The sequence below is a fragment of the Natrix helvetica genome, assembly GCF_964273705.1.
Source record: "Natrix helvetica genome assembly, chromosome: 2".
NCBI classification, from domain to species: Eukaryota; Metazoa; Chordata; class Lepidosauria; order Squamata; family Natricidae; genus Natrix; species Natrix helvetica.
In genome coordinates this window covers 179,676,787-179,699,651 of record NC_138552.1, presented here as the reverse complement: position 1 = coordinate 179,699,651, position 22,865 = coordinate 179,676,787, and the positions used below count along the sequence as shown (strand labels likewise).

At 35.5% G+C, this 22,865-nt stretch overlaps 1 protein-coding gene across 1 annotated transcript in view; it reads right to left on the bottom strand.

The window, feature by feature from the left end:
- The window catches only part of UFL1 (UFM1 specific ligase 1), a 35,095-nt gene extending 12,456 nt beyond the window's left edge, over positions 1–22,639 (bottom strand). The window contains exons 1-12 of the mRNA XM_081944942.1: positions 22,481–22,639; positions 19,016–19,161; positions 17,075–17,103; positions 16,277–16,374; positions 15,097–15,211; positions 12,942–13,072; positions 11,235–11,293; positions 6,613–6,759; positions 5,433–5,608; positions 3,651–3,830; positions 2,177–2,297; positions 562–684 (exon numbers count right to left, since the gene is read on the bottom strand). Coding sequence (XP_081801068.1) covers positions 562–684; positions 2,177–2,297; positions 3,651–3,830; positions 5,433–5,608; positions 6,613–6,759; positions 11,235–11,293; positions 12,942–13,072; positions 15,097–15,211; positions 16,277–16,374; positions 17,075–17,103; positions 19,016–19,161; positions 22,481–22,557 — 1,402 coding nt within the window. The 5' untranslated portion in view covers positions 22,558–22,639. The remainder of the gene's footprint in view (positions 1–561; positions 685–2,176; positions 2,298–3,650; positions 3,831–5,432; positions 5,609–6,612; positions 6,760–11,234; positions 11,294–12,941; positions 13,073–15,096; positions 15,212–16,276; positions 16,375–17,074; positions 17,104–19,015; positions 19,162–22,480) is intronic.
- Positions 22,640–22,865: the final 226 nt, after the last annotated feature.

The following is a 22,865-nucleotide window of genomic DNA, read 5'->3' as shown; positions in this document are numbered from 1 at the left end:
TTCCATCCTTCTCAGGTCGGTAAAATGAGGACCCAGATTTTGGGGGGCAATGTGCTGACTCTGTAAACTGCTTAGAAAGGGCTGTAAAGCACTGTGAAGCGGTATGTAAGTCTTATTGCTATTGCTGTTAAGGTGCTTCACAACATACAAAGCGTAAATGATTCATCTCTCCTTGAATTATTAAAGCAGCCCCTTCCTTCAAATGCTTTGCATAGCACCATCAAATGTAATTATTTAAGGTAAACAATCATTACAATTTAAAGTTGCTAAAGAGTTGTATATTGGGATTTCTTGTTCATGTTCATTTCTTTACTATTTGAGATAGATCTTTTCATGAAGTGTCATTTCCACATTGCCCTTAATTTATTTCAAGACACTTTTCAAAGAATTATTTATAAAAATCATCATCATACTAATATAGTTAACTCTTTAATGAGGATATGTTCATATACATGCACATTTTTGTAGGCATGCATTTTATGATAAATTCAAATAAAATGAAACACAAAATAGACTTAGAAAACTACAAGAGGTGGCATAATCAAAGCAAGCACTACTTACTTGTGCTACTTGCTTGTGCCTCGTCATCACTATCGGCATCTTTTCTTGCCTTTTTTTTGTTTTTTTTAGTTTTGATTTCTCTAGCATTTCCACCACCACTATCTCTCACCCTTCCAGTGCCCTCTGGTGGAAAAACAATATAGTTATCATTGGCCATATGAATGAGTCAAGTCATATTCACGGAACACATTCATAGAACATCATCTATTTTCATTAAACATAATGAAATGGAACTGATATCCTTGTGAAAACAAACAGGAAAAAAAAGTAGTCCTGAGTTTATAAAAGTATGCATGGAATTAGTAAAAAGCCACTGTGACATGATTGCACAATAATGAATTAAAGCGCAATAGGAACATAATAGTTCAATATTTATTCTAATTTTTCTCTTCCTCCATAAAATATATGTAAGAACTGGTTGCAAAATGTAACTTCTATGTAAATCAAACAGTTACAAGGAAAAAGAGAGCAACATCAATAGAAAGACTTCAACCATACACGGACTCAGTCCGATTGGTTAATGGACGGAGCATATCCAGTCTGATTGCTGTCTCTACGATAACAGGAAAATAACACTGTTTTTCAAGAGGGGAAACGATTATTGTAAATAATTTAAACAGAACAATGTCCTGTAGTATTTTTCATATAAAATGACTTCAATTAACTAGCCAAAACATTTTAGCTACAAGCTATATTCAAATGCTTTAGATGTACACTCCACTAAATAGTTGTAAGCAGAAAAATTACAGAGCAGCATTGTTAACAAGGGCTTAAATTGTTGATATTAAAACATTTTTACAAAGAAATGCCTGAATAAAGTGTATTCTTCAAAACATGTTTTGTGTTTGTTCCTTTATTGTTGTTGAAGAACAAAACTGTCTTTTAGCTATCTACCCTGTGATAAATTATCACTTAACAGAAGGGCCATCATGCACTGAGTTTCATGCAATACTAACACTAACAAAATATTTGTTATTTGTTCAATGGGACTTTCTTCTTCTTCTTCTCACCATAAGTTCCCACTCCCTGCAATCCCTATTCCAGAAGACTCACAAATTTTAAGAATGAGGGCTGAGAGAGGAATAAAATGCTTTTGAAGGCAGAAAAGCCAGAGGGCTTTAACTCCGAGTAAACATGTACCATGCTACTATCTCCTCTGCAGCATAATGGAAAGACTACAAGGGGTCCTTGGTGCTCTGTGAGCTTGGTTGCTCTCTTGCAGACATTTCATTACTCAAACAATTACCTGGCCTGCCTAAATTAGGTCACCATCCCAAATTCTAGCTAAATCCCAGCCGCTTTAGGGCAACAGCAGAAAGGGCACTACTGTTCCTCCTGTTGGCTAGCTTCAAACAGGAAATTCAAAACATAACAAGTCAACTACAACAGGCAAGATAGGTTCCAACTACCACATCAAAGAGAACAAAACATTTGGAACAGTTTTGTCCAGAAAAAAAATGGAACTTGTCCACATCTGAAAGAAGACCATTCAATTTCCTGCCATGTCTAGAACAGAGTATCTAAAACTCAAAGTTTGTATTGGAAGCCCAGATTGTCCCAGATGAGATGAGTACAAACTATTTTGGATACCCATGATTATGTCCCACGTCTTTACCTGTGGCTTTCTTCCTTCTTTCATCCTTTTTGTCTTTTCTGCTCAAATATGTGTTTTCTATAAGAGCAGACTGTTTCAAGTCGTCTTCTGTGATTAAATGAACGGGGTCATTTTTCATTTCCTGAAATGAAGACCATATCCAAATATGTGTGTTATATTAGGAATTCCTGTGGGTTGTCAAGATTTTCAGTTATCTTCCCATCAGTTTAGTTTTAGCCTGAGACCCAAAGAAGTTTGGAGCAGTATGAAATCAATCACGGAAGGTCCAAATTTATCTCATTTAAATTCTAGAGCCAGAACTGAATATAGAATCTGCGATTCAATTGAAGCTAAACCTTGTAAAATTATATAATGTGGAAATGGTTTGGACATCTATGAGATCCTATGTGGGCTCACTATCTGCAGTTCAAATATACCATCCATGCCACAGGTGGGTTTCTACTGGCTCGCACTGGTTCAGGCAAACCGGTAGTGATAATTTGACCTGCAGGCTGGCCACGCCCCCAAACCGGTTCCCTGGTCTTTGCTGCCGGCATGTTTTTTATTAGCTAATGGTCTTTGCGCATGCGAAGAACAATTTACAGTAAACTTGCATGTGCTTGCAACGTGCGAAGCGAACCAGTACCAACACCAGTAGGAACCCACCCCCACTCCATGACATAAAAACTGTAAGTTAAGTCATTGGTGCACCCTTCTCCCCATCAGGCAGCAGTTCTAGTTATAAGTAGCCTTGTTCAGACATAGGCAAATAAAAAAATACTCAGGACAAGTCCTTCAGAAGACGTTTTGCAAATCATCTCTTTTTGGACAGCTGTTCATTTGTTGGTTTGCAGGTGCATGATCGGCCACTTTGCTTGTGTTCCTGATTTAAAACCAAAACCAAAACCTGCCTATATATTTTTGCAGACACAGAAACCATTGTTCCCTCTCTGTTGTACATGATTTATCTGCAACGTTGCCTCGAGTCCATCAGTTGAGACATTTGGAAGAGACCCAGTGGCAAAGTATTGCATCTTTGCATACCAGTAAAGAATAAACAGGAAAGGCCAAAGCTTTATATCAATTAGCATAGAGGTTTCCTAGGGATATCTGGCTACCTTTAGGAAGACGATACTGAACTAGATATTCTTTTCTCTAATGGGGAATGATTGTTATATTTTGATGATGGATACAAGCTCAAATAATCTCTGGGAAAGTAACATATGTGTCAGATCCAAATTCATCACTATTATCCTGGACACTACATACTGCATTATGTCAGTTTTTGATAGGAAACATTTAATCTCACTATCTTTCGCTCTAAATGGCTATTTTTCCTGCAGAGAAATGTTTACACTTTATACCCCCAACGCTTCACAAAATTGCTTACAGTATGTATGTCTTGGCTGCAATTTTGCTTAGGCTACCCTCTTAGAAATTAGAAAAGCAAGCTTCTCCAAGGATTGTTTTGAAATGTTACGCTCAGTAAACCAACCTTTTCAGCTTTCTGGTGCATAAGATCACTAAACAAATCAGCACAGCTGCTGATAAATTTCTCACTGACTACATTAGTGTCACCAAAGACCAAGGCTGAAGGTTGCTTATTGAAGGATCTCATCACTTGCTGAAGCAACATACCGGCATCTTCTACAGATAATGAACTTGGGAGAAGAGGCTAGGATCATAAAACAAAAACGGTCATATTCAAGATTACATTTATTGGTTAATGAACCACCTAAAATATTTTAAAAATCAAGGAGGAAGTAAGCCCTTCACAGTGTATGCAAAATATATTTACATTTCAAAATACTACCAATATGATAAACTTTTATCATAATATTTTGAAATTTCTTTTTGCTTTTTGGTGCCATCCTCCTTATTTGATTGTTATAATATATATGCAGTCATTTGTAAATCTGATATATGATAGCAAACCTGGCACAGAATGTATCAATATAAATCTCAGTTTCATAAAAGTAAACTATCCTTATTCAAAAATTTACATCTCAAACAATTGGTATAAAAATATTAACATGATGCTGGATAACATCATGTGATGGTTGTAGAAATCCACATATACGTCTGGATAAATCAGGTTTGACTAATCATACTGCAGAATTAAGCTAATTTTGATACAAATATTATCTTGTATTATATCTATGTAAATTTGAATAGATGTAATTGTATGGGAGAATGCATAAAGAAAAACTGCCAAGATTTTAACAGTGAGCACACTTGTAAAATAAATGAAGAAAAGGAAAGGAGCAGTCTAAGACAAACTGATATTAAAATATAAGTTAAGTTATTGTAACTCAAATATTTGGTTGTAAGAAGTTGATTTCAAGCAATAATTCTATTAGGATGAGGACAGGTATATGTCTAGTAAGTATTGCTACAGGGAAATGAAAAAATTATTACTGCAGCTCCATTCTAATAGCTCCAGACATACAGTAAAATTCAACAGTCATTTATAGCAGTAAAATAATTGTGTTTTTAGACAAAGTCCTGCATTAAGCTGGATGAAGTAGTTCAAGCTAGTCGTAAAAACAATGTAAATTATAAGTTACTATTGAGCATAAGCAAGGTACATTATTAATTTAGGAATCATAATCTCATTCAGATCTCTGTGTAACAATCGACTTAAATTTTACCCCTGCATTCATTCAAAGACATTTAATATCAAGTGCTTTCTAAAGAGCTGATAAAACAGAAATCAGATTTCACCTTCAAAGAAATCTGATAGAATTTCAAAATATAAAATACATTCTTCTTCCCAACTGAATCATGAAGCAATACAAACTATGTCACTGATATTATATAGAAGGATATATTAAGAAATACATCTGTTCATTTAAGATTTGTAAGAAAATAGCACTTCAAACAGCATTATGTTTGATTGCCCAGGTTAAATATTGATTTGATATAAGGTACTCTTTGAAATTAGACCTGTAATACTTTTCAAATTAGAATAAAAGTTTGTCGAATGATTTTCAACATTCTCACACTTTGAGAGGCTGTACTTCTAGAATTCACACTATTTCAATCTGTCACAATTAGACACACATTATTATATTATAGAACTACATACAAATACAGGTATATCATATCTCATATTATGATTGGAAGTACTCTGTAATATTTAATTCAAGACTCTTTCTCAGCCCTTTTCACATATATTTGGGATTGAATGTAGGACTTTCTATAGATAACACATGTCACTGAAAACTAGATCTTATTTCTCAACCATAAAACTAATCAAAAGTCAGGATAAGCATACCATAATATCCACCCACAGACCAGAACTGATGGCTTCATCCACAGATGCCTCCACCTGATCCAAAATTTCACGACCAACACAAGATGCTTTCAGAAACAAAATTGGCAAAGACTTGTATCTTTTCTTTATGTAGCTCACAGGATCAGGGATGCCAAGTCTTGACAATGCATCGAATTCTACAAAATTATATAATGACATACAAAGTATTAAGTGTGTGTGTATGTGTCTGTGTAATATTTACTTCTGAGTGGATTCTAGACCCTTCTTTATGTATTAGCTGTAGATTTTATTCTGAGATTACCTAAAAGCCTGTTATCTTCAACTTATTTTATTTATTTCTGCAATTTATATGCTACTAAATTCCAAAAAGGCTCTGAGGCACTTTTATTAATACAAAAGGTAAATACAAAAATAAATCATCAAACCCTAAAAGCAGTATCAATCAGCTTGCTAGCCATTAACACATCAAGGAAAACAGTACTAAGAGCAAATAATACCTACTGCAAAGAGGGATCCTGCCATACAGACCACCCCATTTTTTTCCCCAGAACACCCCCGTCTTAGAAACTTTCCTATGCCCAAAGGCTGCTTTAACCTCTGAATTGTGGTCAAAGCAACCTTAGCTTTATTCCAAAGATGAAGGGCAGTTCTACCTATAGAGCCTTCTACAACTCAGATTGCCACCAGCTTTGTCCCTCACAATAAACTGGTTACTAGCTCCTATAGGGTAAATAAGAAAGCAATATATTATTTTTCTGAGCCAGAAACTGCTTTTAGAGTCTGTATTCATGGGCTTTGGTGAAGCTATAAAAACATTTCTCCATTCTTTCTAGTTTACAGAAGAAAAAGGAACATATTTCCCTCTTTCTGGGAATGTAATAATTGGTGATTGTGACTCCTAATTCAGAAATCATAGGCAGGTTCCAGTCCCAAGTATGCGCTTTCTTTCTTTTCCATAACAATTAATGGTCAAAATCCCCTACAGGAGAACATAAAAGAGCAAATGTAAAAATGACTGTTTAGTGATGCTAACCTTTTAAGAATTCATGTTTTCCCTAGTTACTGCAGTTCTTTTCTTGGCCTTACAAAATGTACATGAGGATAATGAGAACTGACAAGTGTACAAACAATATCTACGATATATTTCTCTTAATTATTTTAAAACAAAGGATTTTGTTACCTAAATAACTGTTTTGCTTGAAAAATGAATCCACCCAGTTACTCTGAGTTCTGGCGTAAATGTCAGGGATAAACACAGCTTTATCTTGCCTTCCACCAACCACTGTGCCTTTTAGACATCCAGAATTAATAAGTTCTTCAAGCAAAGCTGAGGGGGGAAAAATGAAGCAGCCGCAGTATTAGAAAGATTTACAAAGAAATCATGAAAGCAAATTTAGCTGCAATAATAAAGTATGTACCCGTACGTAGGTATAGAGCTCACAGAACACAGTAGTTAAGCATATTTAATGGTCTACAACTGGGTTTCTTTTGTGAACTTACATAGTTTAAGGCAGGATTTGCTTAGTTTCCGGCTTGATTTGTAATTTGGAAGCCTGAAAGTTTGGATTACAGATTTCTCAAGTGATTTTTAATGTGTAAATTTTTTTTATTTTACAAATCCCATCTGTCTCTTATAACAGCTATCAAAAGTCAAATTCAAATGCTTAAAAAGGGAAATGGAGAAGTGCTTCTAGGCATGTGCCTGGCCTTAGATTAAATGACAATGTATTTCTATATATTCTGCCATCTACTCTTACATCATCAGTGGGGCATTTTCTACAGGTTTAGTCCCATTTCTGCATCAGCCAATACATTCAACCATAAAAAAAATAAGCATGACAATTCATACACATTTGTGTGCACATTTTGGGGAATCTCCTTTTCTAATATGTATAGATTTGTAAGCAGTAACTTTCTGTTTATCCTTGCATATATTTTTGTGAACTTATTTCCTTAGTAACTACATTTAATGAGTATATTCTGTACTGTATTACAAAATACTAAAAGCTATGGATTCTGACATATTGTACATATGCCTTTTTTCCTTTATAAATTTATAGACAATTTATATATTAAAAAAATAGAATAGAGCTAACAACCAAGTCTTAAAATATGATAAGCACAGAGAATATCAGCCAGATTTTTTAAAGCAAATAGTTGCAGATCTCTCTCACTATTGCAATACTTAAGCTCCAAGAACAAGTAAGACTGAAGTGAAATGAAAGGTTATGATGTGTGTTTTCTTGGGTTTTTGATCCCCTTGTTTGAAAGCTTCTGGACTTTGGGAAGCAGTTATATACATCAGAATTCAGCTTGTTGACATAAAGTCGCTAGAAATTTTCATTGTAACATCCATTATTTTAATAAACATAGATTTCATAGCAACATGTTTTCTAACAGAGTCATTTTGAGTTTAGACAATAATTTCTTTCTGAGAATAGCACTTTAGTACTAAGAACACCAGCCTCTTGAGTGGGCTAAGCAATTGGCTCCAAAAGCAAATTAGGATTACATTTTATGGACCTCAATGAATCTATTTTAAATGGGTATGCATCTGAATCCAGTTCACTGCATTCAAGGAAACAACCATTGTACACTATTGATAGCATGGCTATTCTGTTTTCTGTCAAGGGCAGATAACAAAGTGGTTGAACGGCAAGAACAAAACGCTCTGGGCTCCTTTAGGGATAATAGAAAGTAACACGTGAATAAGGCTGAAATAGTTGAATGATGATCAAAGAAAGCCCAAGGCTTCTTCCTAGAGTAGGGAAAAAAAGACACATTCTTCCCAATCTCTGCATTGAAGAGGAGAACTAATTACTGGTAGTCCTCGACTTCTGACCACAATTGAGCCCAAAATTTCTGTTGTTAAGTGAGACATTTGTTAAGTGAATTTTACCCCCATTTTATGACTTTTCTTGCCATAGTTATTAAATAAATCATTGCAGTTGTTAAGTTAGTATCAAGGTTGTTAAGTGAATATGGCTGCCCTATTGACTGCTTGTCAGAAGGTTGCAACATGACCTTGGGAGCAACAGTCATAAGTATGAACCAGTTGCCAAGCATCTGAATTTTGATCACATGGGGCTGCTACAAAGGCCATAAGCGTGAAAAACAGTCGTAAGTCACCTTTCTCAGTGCTGTTATAAATTTGAGTGGTCATTAATGAACTGTTGTAAGTTGAAACTACCTGTACCTTGAGTGTTATAGCATTCTTCTTTTCTGAAGCCTTTTTAGGTGAATGAATGATTTTAGTTGGTTTTTAAACTGACTCTTTTATTGTTATTGTTGATCAGTTATTGCTTTGTTTTAATTGTGAGCATGCAAGATATAAACCAAAATAATAAGAATAATAATAGCCTTTATTGTCATTGTACATCATGTATACATTGAAATTGGTTAATAAGAAATGTTAATATGCTGCTTTATATGGTAGAGAGTCAGATTCACTGGTTTTTCTAGCTTATTACCTAAATGACAGGTAGTTGATCTCTAGCGTTTCAGGCATCCATCTTTTCTAGATCTGCCTATAAATGTCAGATATTGAACTATAGAGTGCAAACTACTTTTCGTATACCATCAGCTATCATGATGGTGCTGACATGTATCAAAGAAGCTATTTTTCCTTAACAACCTCTCTGCTATAGTCATCTGAAAACCTGGAATAACTAGATTAGACCTAATTCTATGTTTTTTTTTTAAATCAACAGATAGGTGGCAAAACAAATCTGACACTGTGCTAAGAAAAATGACATGTGGTTTCAGGCTTCCAAATATTATCAAGTGGAAAGAATGATTTCAATAGGATCACAAATTTAAACATGGAGAAACTCAATGAAGGCAACCTGGAAGAATAACAAGATTGTTTATAGCAGCCAATTTATTTATTTAAAATGCCACTTAGTCTACTCATTCTAAGTGCCTTACAATACATGAGATAAAACATTAATAAAATAACACCCTATTGTAAAAACCAATGATAATAAACAAAAAGCTAAGAATCTATAAATATATGTATATCATATTAGCTCAAATCTTCTCTTGAAATTAACTTTTAACTTAATTAAATTAACTTCATTATCATCCAATGTCATTAGTTTAGTAAAGGCACGCATAACTTGTGGGTCAGCTATTAAAGAGGGAGGGTTCAATCTGAAGGTCCCATATCTTCTTCCTACTTCTGGCTAGGTATTTGGAACACCTCTTTATTAGACTGTATGGATCAAACAAATTCTATATGATGACAATTAAGGTAACAAGGGCCCAAGTCTACTGGCAACTAAATTGGATACAGAAGTTAATTGGCAGCCAGTTAAACAGATGCTGTCCTGCTAAACTGACAAATGCACGTCAATATGTAAGCTATTGCTTACTGTAGCAGCTGTAGCCTCGTAATCATTTTCAAAGTTATCCCCACACAAAATAACACGCAGTAGTATAACAAAGTTTGGGTTATCATTTTTTTAAAAAAGGACAAAAAGTAAGGTATTTTTCGGAGTATAAGATGCACCTTTTTCTCCCCTAAAAGAGGGCAAAAATTTGGGTGCGTCTTATACACTGAATGTAGCCCCACTCACCAACCGCCCCCACCCTTTGGCCTCTGCCTTGCAGCAATTATCTCCTTGCAGCAAACGGGGAAAATGGGGCTTGCGGAGGTTGCAATAGGTTATAGCAATTCCTGCAGCCTGAAACAGCTGATGATCGGGAGGCGGGCTTAAACTGAAAGTGAAACTTGCTGTTTGCTCCATGAGGCAAATTGCTGGGAGGCAGAAGCAGATTTTTTTTTTCTTGTGCTAATTTGGCTGTTTGCTACAGGAAGGTAAGTCAATAACTGCAAATGCCTATAGAATGTTCAAATGATTAGACTTATTTTTTAAAGACTGCTTTATTATGGTTCAAGACAGCTTAACAAAATGAAGAAGCTTTTTAAAATAAATGCTTGATCTGAAGAAGCCCAGTGCTATTGTATTTTCTTTTAAATAACAGAGAATAACTACTCCAAAAAGCACATCAATTTTAACAGCATCTGTACAAGTATAGTCTGAAATGTAACACTATAAACAATGTATATTGTTTGGACTGTTTGCTGTTTGTTGCAAGGAGGCAAATTGCTGGGAGGCAGAAGCAGATCCCCCCCCCCCCCGTTTTCCTTCCCAAAAGCTAGGTGCATCTTATACTTCGGAGCATCTTATACTCTGAAAAATAGGTAGTAAATGTGTTGAAGTTAGTCAAAAGCTGTCTTGGCTTTAGCTTCCATCTTCTGATTCAGCATGACAACCTGGGAACCCTCATCACCTCCTTCAGGGGCAATGCTATCCAATCAAAAGTTAAGAGTTGAACTATTCCATGGTACAAGAAAGTTTCAGAAATGATGTCTTGTCTCTTTTGCCCCATCCTAGCCTCTAGCCACTGAGTCAGGCCCTCTATACACTACCTGTTCTGGGATTGACATCTAAAATTTGATATCACAACAGTATTGATGATATCTGATCCCAATTGGATGGGCGCTTCTTCAGTAGGCTCATAAAGATTTTTAATAAAATAGGAGTGAAGGTCAAGCATTCCACATTGAAGTGCCCAACATGTCCTCCCTTAACAGTACCAGCTGAGCATTGCCCACTGAAGAAAAGGGAATATCAATCAAAAACCGTATCTCTGACTCCCAAGCTCTGCAGATGACTCAAAAAGTTAATATGGCTGCTTATAGAGATGTAGCAAGAAAATAGATCATGAGCTTGTTACCACTTTGAAATGATACTTTCACTAAATGGAAAATAAAGAAAGCATCTGAGCAAAACTCACAGTAAAGGAGATGTTCCTGAAATCCATGTCGAGTGATTAGGTTAATTATTGGTGTAGGTCTAAGAAAGAAGTGACATAAGCATCATGTCAAATACTGTGTCACCATGTCCTAAATAACCAGATATGATCTTCAGTACAAACTATTTTCCAGTGTTTGCTGTGCTCAATAAGCAATACTTTTTTGTGTGTTTGTTAGTACTATATGGTAATACAATGAAAAAGTGTGGAAATTTAGGAAGTAGGCATGTGCTTACTCCTAAGCAACTATTTGGAAAATGCAGGGATTGCCAATTAACACCCCTCCCATTGTTTTTATTTTTAATGACTCCTTTGGCAAATAAAATAATGAATATGGAATGCATTCCCATCTTTAGTTTTAAATGCCTTTATAAACTAGTTTTTATGCCATAGAATTTAACTCCAAATTAAACATTTATTTATCACTTAGATTATTTTATCACACCATATCCTAATAACTCTCAGTACAACTTTGATGGTTAAGATTGTAACAATTCTGAGTACAATATTAAGGATCCAGAGTGAGTAGATATCAATTAAATCTATTTCAAAGGTATTTTTCATCATATTGCCACTTCATACTTCCCCTTTTGGGTTTTTGTGCAAGACCACCATTCCACCTACCGCGACATACTTAGAATTTCAGTAAATTTACTCAAAATGTTGCTACTTGTATTATCAATTCTATGTCAATGAACCAGTTTTAAATCCCAAAATGAACTGTCAGGATACACAAAGGGAGGCAGGGATTGTAGAAGCTACTGGGCTCTTCTGGACCATAAAATTTCTTGATGGAATTTTATAAATCACCAGTAGTCTGGGGACCATATTTCAAAAATAAATTAAATAAGAGTAGATTGGAATAGAGGCAAAAAGTGGATAGGGGCAAAAAACTGTACAAATGTATCCTTTTTCCTATTTCCCTTTTCCTTCCCGCTTCATGAAAAGAGTAAAAAACCATTCCAGATTTTTTTTTGTTCTATACAGATCTCATATTTACAGTATGTTTTAAAACTTTTGAAGGATTTTCTCAAGAATGTAACTGGCCCAAAGCAGCTAACAAGCAGTATGTTGACTGCTTTGGAAACTCATAGTTTTGAATGTGTTAGAGAAAATATTTTCAGAAGCTAAACCAACATTCACTTTTACTGATAATTGAGATGTTTATGAAAAGTTGTTACAAGATTAATGGCCTCATGTTTTAAAAACTATCAAACACAGGTTTTATGCTTTTAAAATGAGGTATAAAAGAAAACATACAATATAACCTTTTCATGCAACTGCATTTCACAATAGATACAGTGCTACCTCGGTATTCATCGTTAATTAGTTCCAGGAGGTACGAATACCAAAAACGATGGGTACCAAATTAACTTTTCCCATTATGTAGTGTAGTCACAAGGCAGATTACAGAGAACAAATTCTAGCTTGTGTGTTGAGTACAAACAAACGATGAGGTATAAGTCTAATGCTACTGCTAGTTTAAAAACTGAATGGCCGGATGCTAAGCAAAAAATAAACAACCCCCATTAAAGCTTTTGGCATTCCACAAATCTAAACTTCATGACTATCTGTGAAGAACAGAAGCTTAAATTATTTTACTTGTACCTTCAAAATACACATTTCACCAAAAACATTTATAAACACATTAAATTACTCATAGGCATCTTTGCATTTTCTTTGACTTACCGGGTAATAGCCCGGAAGAGGCCACGAATACGGGCCCGATGTCTTGTGACAAATGTCTTAGTGAAAATCACCCCACGGTTTTCCTGATCGAATTGGCCATGAATAATTTTTCCCAACCGAACAGAAAATGCCTAGAATAAAAATACACCAGTTAAGAGAAGAATCACATTACATGTTATTATGTAGGTGAAATTCTTGTGTGTGAAAATTCTAAGTTCAACACATTTGTAATATCTAACTTGCACGTTATCACATTTTATGTACATTAATATAAGAAAATGATTCTTTTACTTCTGGCTGCACAATATTTTGTTCCTATTAGAGATTAATTGACCTTGCTAATGTGTAATTCAAATGTTAAAGAATGGACCACTATTACTCATTGTCTATTTGTCTTCCTGCCAATTTGTCCTGCTCCTTTCCATTTACTTCTCTTATATGCCAATACACAATGTTTCATATGCCATGAACATCAACAGATAGGACAATAATTATTGACTGACAGTACCCATCATAGCTTGGTTAATAAAGGCTTTCATATAATGCTTATTAAGTTAGGAAAAATGCAACAATAGTATCCTTCTAGATACATTCAGAAGATTGAGTGTGGGCAGTACAGTATTATGTGGGTACACTTCCTTTCTCTGGGGTTGATTTTGGATGGTGGTATTGAGAGAGGAGAAATCCTGCCCCCAGCCCTAGTGTGCAGGGGCCACAGGGATTGGTGCTCTTCCCTCTCCTGTTTAACATAATGAGATTGCTAGGTGAGCTCATCTATCTCTATGGATGAAGTATCATCAGTATGCTGGTAATATTCAATGTATATTTCTGTTCCTGGTCAATTAAGCAATACTATGGACATCTTACCCTGATGTCTGGAGGTTGTGAGGGTCCGGATGGGGACAACAAACTTCAGCTGAACTCTGGCAAGAATAAGTGGCATTGGGTTTTGGAGTGCCTGATTCTAAGTAGTACACCATCTCTGGTGCTGGATGGGCTGCATTGCCCCAAACAGACCCAGTGTGCAGTCTGGAAGTCTTCCTGGATTCTCGAGTCAGGGAAGTCATGGCAAGGAGGGCTTTTGCCCAACTTCAAACTATGCATTAATTGTACTTGTCTCTGAATCAATAGGCCCTATTCATGCCCTGGTCACTTCCCGGTTTGATTATCCCAATGTGCTTTACATGGGGCTGGCCATAAAGAGTATCTAGAAACTTCAGCTGCTGCAAAATGCAGTGTCATAAGCAGTTATGAGTGTCTCAGGTAGAGCACTGCTGCATGAATTGCGTTAGTTATCAGTTTGTTTCCAGGTGCAATTCAAGGTGTTGGTATGGATCTTTAAAGCTCTAGATAACAAGACAGGGTTAACTGAGGGACTTTGGCCTTTGCCCAATTTCATTTATCCAGATCTATCAGAATAGATACGTTATAGATTCTACTACTTAGGGAGTTCCATTTAGTGGGACCTAAGACAGAGAGCCTTTTCTGTTGTGGCCCCCACACTGTCAAATCTCCTTCTCCTTCTAAGCTTTCAAAGGTCCTTTAAGACGTTAGCCGCGGGGGGGGGAGGGGGCTGGGGACCCCAGAGGTAGGGGAACTAGTTAGATGGTACTATTAACACCCTTTCATCTATTAGCAGTTAATGGGGTTTTTAAAAATGTTTTTAATATTTGTTAATAATGATTTTCTATTTTATTCTTTCAGTTTTGTTATATGATGCCCAGAGCCACTTGCTTGTGAGATGGACCCCTATATAAAACAGATAAATTAATAAATCTACTGTGCCTACATCCCAGCAATCAGAGGATTCACTATAAGCAACACATTAACACAATCTCAGGATTCAAACTGCTTTTGTTTTACTGAGAATTTCATCAAAGCAATCATGTAATTGGTTCTGAATTACTTTTCATAATTTAAAAGCTACCTTACTTCCTGGTTATTAGGCAAGCAGTTGCCAAGAAATTGGATACAACCCTTACCCTAACAATGTGGCAGAAAGAACTAAATTAAAGCTATGCATATGAGATCAGTTATGGTTTAAATCTCAAGTCAAAATAGTGTTATCACATTACATTTAAGATATATCTGGGAATCCAAATAGCTACCAAAGTGAAATAGTTTCCGTGAAAAAAGTAATTTTCAGATGAATTACCTGCTTCAAGAAGTCTCCTGGAAGATCATACACCTTGCATAAGTCAGATATTTTCACTTGGCCACATTCCTGCAACTTGTCATTTATTTCTTCTGCTATGCGATCTAAGTAATTTCTGATATGACATGAAGAATCAGTATTAGTGTAATATTTCAAATGTGCTACTAAATATACATATCATCAGTATTTGGTTTAGGAGTGGTACTTGATGATAAAACAAAAAAGATATAGCTGTATAGTGCCTGACAATAAAACTTTCAAGGAACAGAGTAATTTTATTCAAATAAAAGCTACTGTTAAGTCCATATTTTCAGGTAGCTGATAAAGCAACAATTTTGTTGTTTGTGGAACATTATGCTATCATACCTCTGGATCCCTGTTTTTTTGGTGGGTTTTAAGAGGGCTTCAGGAATGTTAGTTTGTGCCTTCCCTAATAGAGGTTATTGTTTTTAATGTTGTTTTTGTTTACAGTTTTCAATCTATTGTTTTTCCTGTAAGCAGTTCACAGCCAGAGTATAATAGAATATAATTGCATACAGGTCTACTGTATATAACTGCAAAGTGGAAATGGAGATATACAAATAACTAATTCTTTGGTCCTGTTGTTCTATGAACTTCCTTGTAGTTTATAAAATTCAGTATTTCTTTCTACTAAAATCTCAAGCTCCAAATAGCATAATGTAACTTAAAAGTAAGGGAACCTTTGTATGTAATAAGATTTTTTAAATTTTCTTTTTGTCTCTTTTACTAGTTCCCAAAGATAGATTACTTGTTACTGCTCATATTCACCTTCATTTTAGATATTAGATATAAATGTCTCTGTTTTCACTGTGCTTTTTCTTTTTTAGCTCTTCCCCTCCTAGTATTATTTAGTAATCTTATTGAGATCTAAATTTGATATATTAAATAAATAAATAAACAAACAAACAAATAAATCCAGAGTACTTTTCTTTACTTTGGATTTTTTTTATCATCTAGACAGTGACACTATTTCAAGATGAACCATTTGTCTCCAGTTTAACAAGAAAAATACAATATATTGCAGTTTACAATAACGTCTAGAATAGTATTTTGATTGGGTTCGAAACCTGAAAGGTTTACGTAAATGCAGATAAAGCTATTCCTCAAAATTATGTCTCAATCATAATTAGATTGCATTTAATTATCCTAAGCAACTCACTCATCTATAAGTTGTCCCAATACCAATCGAACTGTTCGATCTGATTTGACAATGTTGTTAGCTCGGTTCTCAATATGGAGCAGATCAACGTTTATTATCTGGCAGAGCAAAGAAAGGAGGAATAAGTTAGTAATTAATATTTTATCACTGTCACTGACCCGAGTTCAACAAATTAACAGCAGTTGAAACAGAACAAATGCAATAGTTTATAGCAAATGTATCTGGTTTTACAAATACTGCAGTACAGCAAAATAAATCTAATTTGTTACCGCCTGTTAAAATGATATACTGACAATTTCCTACATAATTATTTAGCAGCTATTTCAATACACAGAATTTTAATTAAAATATGGATCTGAAAAAGATTAAGACGTGAAGTAATGTATCACTAAAATGTTATAAAATGATTCAATTTACTTGAAGTTTGAGAAGTAAAAAGGTTAATGGAAATGGAATATTATATTTCTGCATGCATTGATGAATATTCATTTTTATTTATACACTCACCAACATTCAACAATGGATGAATAAAAGGAAAGCTTTTCTCAAAAAGTTACAACAGCTTTAAGAGAAATTAAAGAAATTAAAACAATATGATAGAATATTTCAGTATGAATACAGTACAAAATTATAAACATAATAGAAACTAAATAGGTGATACATACAATTATGATATCTACAGATATCAAACAGTTTATAACCCCTTTATTTAATGACAGAGCTACTAAAAACACCTATAAACTTCAACCTGACTTAATAAAGGGAAAATAAACAATGTTTATAATGAAGCCCAATTACCTGTTGCAAATCCACAATGTTCACCCGACCTGTAATAAGATTTTGAAAAAAAGAATGCCGTGAAATATTAATATTTGTTCATTACGATTTTCATTTTTACTTCAAATCTCCAAAGTAACTTGGGACAACTTTAAGCATGAATTATGTCTATGACTGCTGCCTATAATATTTTCTTCAGCATGGTTGTCCCCATCTGTATGCTACTTTCATCTATATATACAGGTAATCCTCAATTTACAACCACAACTGAGCCCAAAATTTATGTTGCTAAGTGAGAAATTTGTTGAGTTTTGCCCTACTTTACAACTTTTCTTGCCACATTTGTTAAGTGAACTACTCCAGCTGTTAAATTAGTAACCTGGTTGTGAAGTGAATCTGGTTTCCCCATTGACTTTGCTTGTCAGAAGGTCGCAAAAGGGGATCCCATGACCCCTGGACATTGCAATTGTCATAAATGTGAGTCATTTGTCAAGCATCTGAACGTCAATCACATGACCCTGGGGATGCTGAAACGGTGAAAAGTGTGAAAAATGGTTGTCAGTTTTTTCAGTGCCATTGTAACTTTGAATGTGAACTGTTGTTAGGTCGAGGACTATCTGTATTCTCTTGCACTAAGGGAAACATACCATTTATGATGCAGAATAGGACTTCTACAACTTTAAAAGCAAAGACTGAATCAGCGCCACCAAGAATAGTAAAGAGGGAAAAATGCTGAGTACAAGTATTTAAAATAAGCCTTGCACTGGTATTTAATTTATTGAATTTATAGACCGCCCCCTCTCCCCAAAGGGACTCGTATGACTGCTATTTTTGTAAAGAGATTGATTTAATGATTTTTTTTTAATGTGAGGCATAAAGATGCCTTCTTTCCTGGCTAAAGTAAAAATGAAATCAGCTCAACAATGTAAACATTAATTTGAGTAAAGGAACAGCAAGATTGCTAGGGCTGAAGTCTTGACAGCATTTTTTTTTTACGTTCTGCAATAAAAACTGCAATCATTTTATTATAGAAACATGATATAATCCTTACAGTGAAGTTCAAACAAGCTTAACTCTTATCAACTCTGTTTTATGAGGCTGGGAAGGTGCTGCCATAAGCATCACAACAAACACATTCACAAGAATGAAAGCTGCCTTGGAAAGTATTTTAATATTACAGGAGTTCTGCCTTTATCATGCAAGGAATGTTTCAGAAGGATGAAGGAAGTTATGCAAGATTTGTCAAGAAAATGTTATTGGAGAGAGAAAATATTCAAAGCACTGTAGTCCTGAATCACATTGGGGTACCACAGAGGCATTTCTTATAAAAATGCAAAGAGGTTGGAGATCTATTTTTTTGTTTTTTATTCACTTCATGGATAAAATATCAGTGAACTAATGCAATGATTTAAAAAAAACTGTGTCCAATGAATTTTTTAATGGCTCTATTCAATACAGATATGTAATTTTCCACCAGAGAGGAATTCTGCGCTTGAAATCCATATAAAAATACTTTTCTTGCCATACCTTCTAAGGAATGACCATTGAGCATTACATTAGCCAAGCAATATATAGCTTGACAAAAGGGATTTACCTGATGGGAAATGTCATTGAACTCAATGAGATTTCTGAATAGAGATGTTTAGTGTTCAACATAAATTTAAACAAAAAGTATTGTTAGAATTTTGGCTAATGCTTTTAGAACTGAAATGTCTAAAATGTTTCTCTTGCTAAATTCAAGTACTCTCTCAGGAAAAATGAATTTTTATACTGGAAATACAGCTTGTAGAATCTCAGTATCTATTATTAGGCACTGTACCATGATTTCAGTTTTAAAATTCTTATTATGCAATGCCTAAATAAGAAAGATACACATTTCAGTAACACCTTTAAAAAATAAGTGATATTTAACAACTTAACAAATTATGTCAAATTTTGAAAATTATATCAATGGACACTTACCACCACGAATATGAAGTTCATCACGTATTTCTTTGCTAATCTGTGCAGGAGTGATATACTCTTTTCCATCAAGAGTATGTACTACATCCAACTGTTTTTCAGCAATTAACTTAGAAACAATCTCTATGCAATTACGTTCTGACAGTCTGTATATTGAAAGAACAGATGGAGAGAATTTGCATATAATCCTAAATATCTGACCTTAAATGTGTCATTTTGCCACGACAGGTAGTCCTCATTTAGCAACTGTTTCAGAAAGCACATATTCGGTTATGATGGTGATTAAAGTTACTTTGCAACCAATGCCTACATTTACAATACTTGCAGTCTCTCTCCTCATGTATTCAATATTACAGTCAGTTAATTTATATTGTCCTATGCCTTAGCAACTTCCCGCCCCCCTTTATGGAACAAGCTCCCTCTTCCTCAGCTACTTTTTTCTACAGCATAATGCATCTCTATTGCAAGTTAACAAGCTCAGCTGTATGAGCTTAATTAGTTGATTAAATCTCTCCAGGACAGCTGCTGCTTGAAATTGACCAATCCTTAATCAGTTTCATACTAAAGGTTTTTTGGCCTCTTAAACAGCTGGTGGCAGGAAGTGTGAGAAGGCTAGGCAAGCAGCAGACTTTAAAGTACATTTCTTTCAGTGTATATACTCCATTGTCCGCCTGGTTACTCTCTTGTAATCCTTTCCTCTACAATGAATTTAAATAGAAACATTAATTCTCTTCTTGCTCATTATTCTAATGCTTGTTTTGAGCATTCCAAATGGTGGGGAGTGAGGAAAAAGGACATTTGCCCTTTTATCCAGTATCCTTGTGAGTTGGGCTCTGGAAATTTTCCCAATATTTGGGTTTAGCTGGCTGTTTGGGGTTGTATCCTTCTGAAGCTGTAAAGCAAATGACAGCTGAAGTAAAATCATCAGCATAGTCACTGTCACATAATTATCACGCAGCAAGTGCTACCTGTAACGACCAAATTGCTAGAAGTAATTATGATTACTAAATAAGGACTTCCTGTAATATATTGTACAGATATATCAGCAATCTATATTTTAGATATATTTGTTAGAATAATTTTCTCTACACATATAGAATCCACATAATACCCACTTATATCTGTGTAATTTTAAACATTTTCAATAATTTATTTTTTGTAAATAATGTCCCATGGTTTAGGTTAAATTAGGATTATGTCAGTACTGGTACTATCTGTCAAAAATGTGCACAGCAGCATTGTGATATGTGCTACTCAGTGAAACATTAAAAGTTCAAAGCTGCCTATAATTTAGGTCTGGACCTTCTTGTCTATTTTCTATCAAACTTCCAGTATCCAACTTATCAGAAATTCAGCATCCAGTGCTTTGAAAATTCTACAGAATCTACAATTACTATATGAAATACATTTTAAATATAAATCATGAATACTACTATTTTACACTTTTAAAACCAGTTTTTATATATTCATCCAAGTAGGATTTTATGAAAGTTGATTTTCCCAATGCTTATTATTATTGTAACTTCATTTCCCCAAAATTCTGTTTCAAGAATCCTGATGAATTAAGTAACTTTATCACCACAATTTTTTTATAACATCCTTTTTTTCTGTTATACAAGCTATGCAATTGTTAACAGGAATAGTATGACAGTCAGTTTTAGTCACTCTTTTCATAGGCAGCTATGGGCCCAGTTCATAATATACTTCATGATAATTGTAATAAAATGAAATAACTGTTCTCAATCTAGGTATTCTTCAAACAATAGACAGTTTTTAGAATTCTCCAAACAATATGTCCATCACAAAATATTTTGGGAGTTGATCCATCCATCCAGAGTTTGAAGTAAAATAACCGTTAATGTGACAATTTACAAAAATGTGACCTGCTATGAATATATACATTGGAAGTATCATGGAATCCTCAACTTTATAATTAAATTCTGTATGTTAAAGATATCATGGATAGATGTAGGTAGTTTGGATTAGATTAAGTTCCCCATAGATACTTCAGAATGTGGGGACCCAATGCAATACAATCATGCAACTCTTTATGACAACTGCATCTTTTCCAAAATTTATGTGGCTTTCTTTCCAGTCCTTTTAAGGAGTTACATGTTCTACATCTGCATCCCCATGCACTCCAATGTTCTTATCTGTAATTGAGTCCAAAGCGTTGCACTGTACTAATATTTATCAAAATTCTAACATAAATAAATTAAGTATCTGGTAAAAACTTAAAGACTTTTGTTTTACAAGGATCTGAACTCTCTTTTTATCCTTTAATAGGGGAATGACAAATTGTTTATTTATAAGCTTCAGATATCCATCTGTTCCAACATCTAAGGTAAAGGTTCCCCTCGCACATATGTGCTAGTCATTCACAACTCTAGGGGGCGGTGTTCATCTCTGTTTCAAAGCTGAAGAGCCAGCGCTGTCCAAAGACATTTCCATGGTCATGTAGCTGGCATGACTAAATGCCGAAGGCGCATGGAACGCTGTTACCTTCCCACCAAAGGTGGTTCCTATTTTTCTACTTGCATTTTTACGTGCTTTTGAACTGCTAGGTTGGCAGAAGCTGGGACAAGTAACGGGAGCTCACTCTGTTATGCAGAGCTAGGGATTCGAACCGCCAACCTTTCTTATCGACAAGCTCAGCATTTTAGCCACTGAGCCATCGCGTCTCCTGTTCTAACATCTACCTGCCAGGAAAAACAGTTTTTTTTACAGTGCTTTCTTATGCCATTGGAAACCATTATTAACAATTTTTGTGACCGTAAATTCAGAAGATACATTATTTTGGTCTTTAAAAACGTGTTTCTCTATGAGAATAGTGCAGTCTGCAAAAGAAACTGGTACTTCAAGTGTTGAACATGTCACCAGGAAAGCTCTTTCCCCTATAAACATGTTTCAGACAGGAAGGCTACACTGGTAAATTTCATGCACCTTCCATAAAGTGCAGAAAGGAAACCCTGACATGCTAAATAGATAAATACAGATATATGTAGGCAGAATTTTTGTTTTTGTAGACCTGGGTTTATCCCTTTGATAGTAGGCTTGCAGGAAAATCTAAGCAAATCCCTTGATTGTTTCTTTAGTTCCTGGCATGAAGAAAACCATGTTTGTTTAGTTCCTGGCAAGGGAAAAATCATCCCAATCATCACATGATAACAGCAGTCAAGTATGGGATGCAGGTGATGCTTTTGAAAGGAAGCCAAAAAGGGGCAGCTCTAATTGAGAGATTACGGTAGATTTGTTCAGAAGCCTCCCCTTTTATTAAAAGCGGGAATGACGCGCCGCTTCTTCCATAAGCTTTACGGTCCTGACATGGGACAGAAAGTTAAGGTGCAACAGAGCATTGGAAAAGCGTCGCTGGGGGGCGGGGGCGACGTGTATTTGTGAGTACAGCGAGCGTAAAGCGGGGGGGGGCTTCTTCCTCGCTCCGCCCACCTAGTACGTTCCTCTCACCTCTGGGTCGCCTGGGCGAACTGAGTGGATTGAAACTGCTGGGACAACTTGAGGATTTCTTCCCACGTAGCGGCCATCGCAGCCCCGGGTCTGGTCGGGGGAGGGTGGAGAGACGACGGAGCAGGGGGAAAGGGGCGTGTCCAAAAGAAGGCTTCGAAAGTCACACGTCAGCTCAACGAAGCCTTCCCAGCGACCGGCCGCGAGCAGGAACAATATTCCTCACGTCTTCGCATTATAAACGCGCTTCGGTCGGTGACAGCGCCACCTGCAGGAGAGATGGTCTGTTAGGGCGGAGATGCGGGCCAATCGCTTCTTTTGAGTTTTTCTTATCCCGAATCGGAAACCTGAGGAAATCTGACCCGTGGTCGTGGCTGCGTGTAAAAAC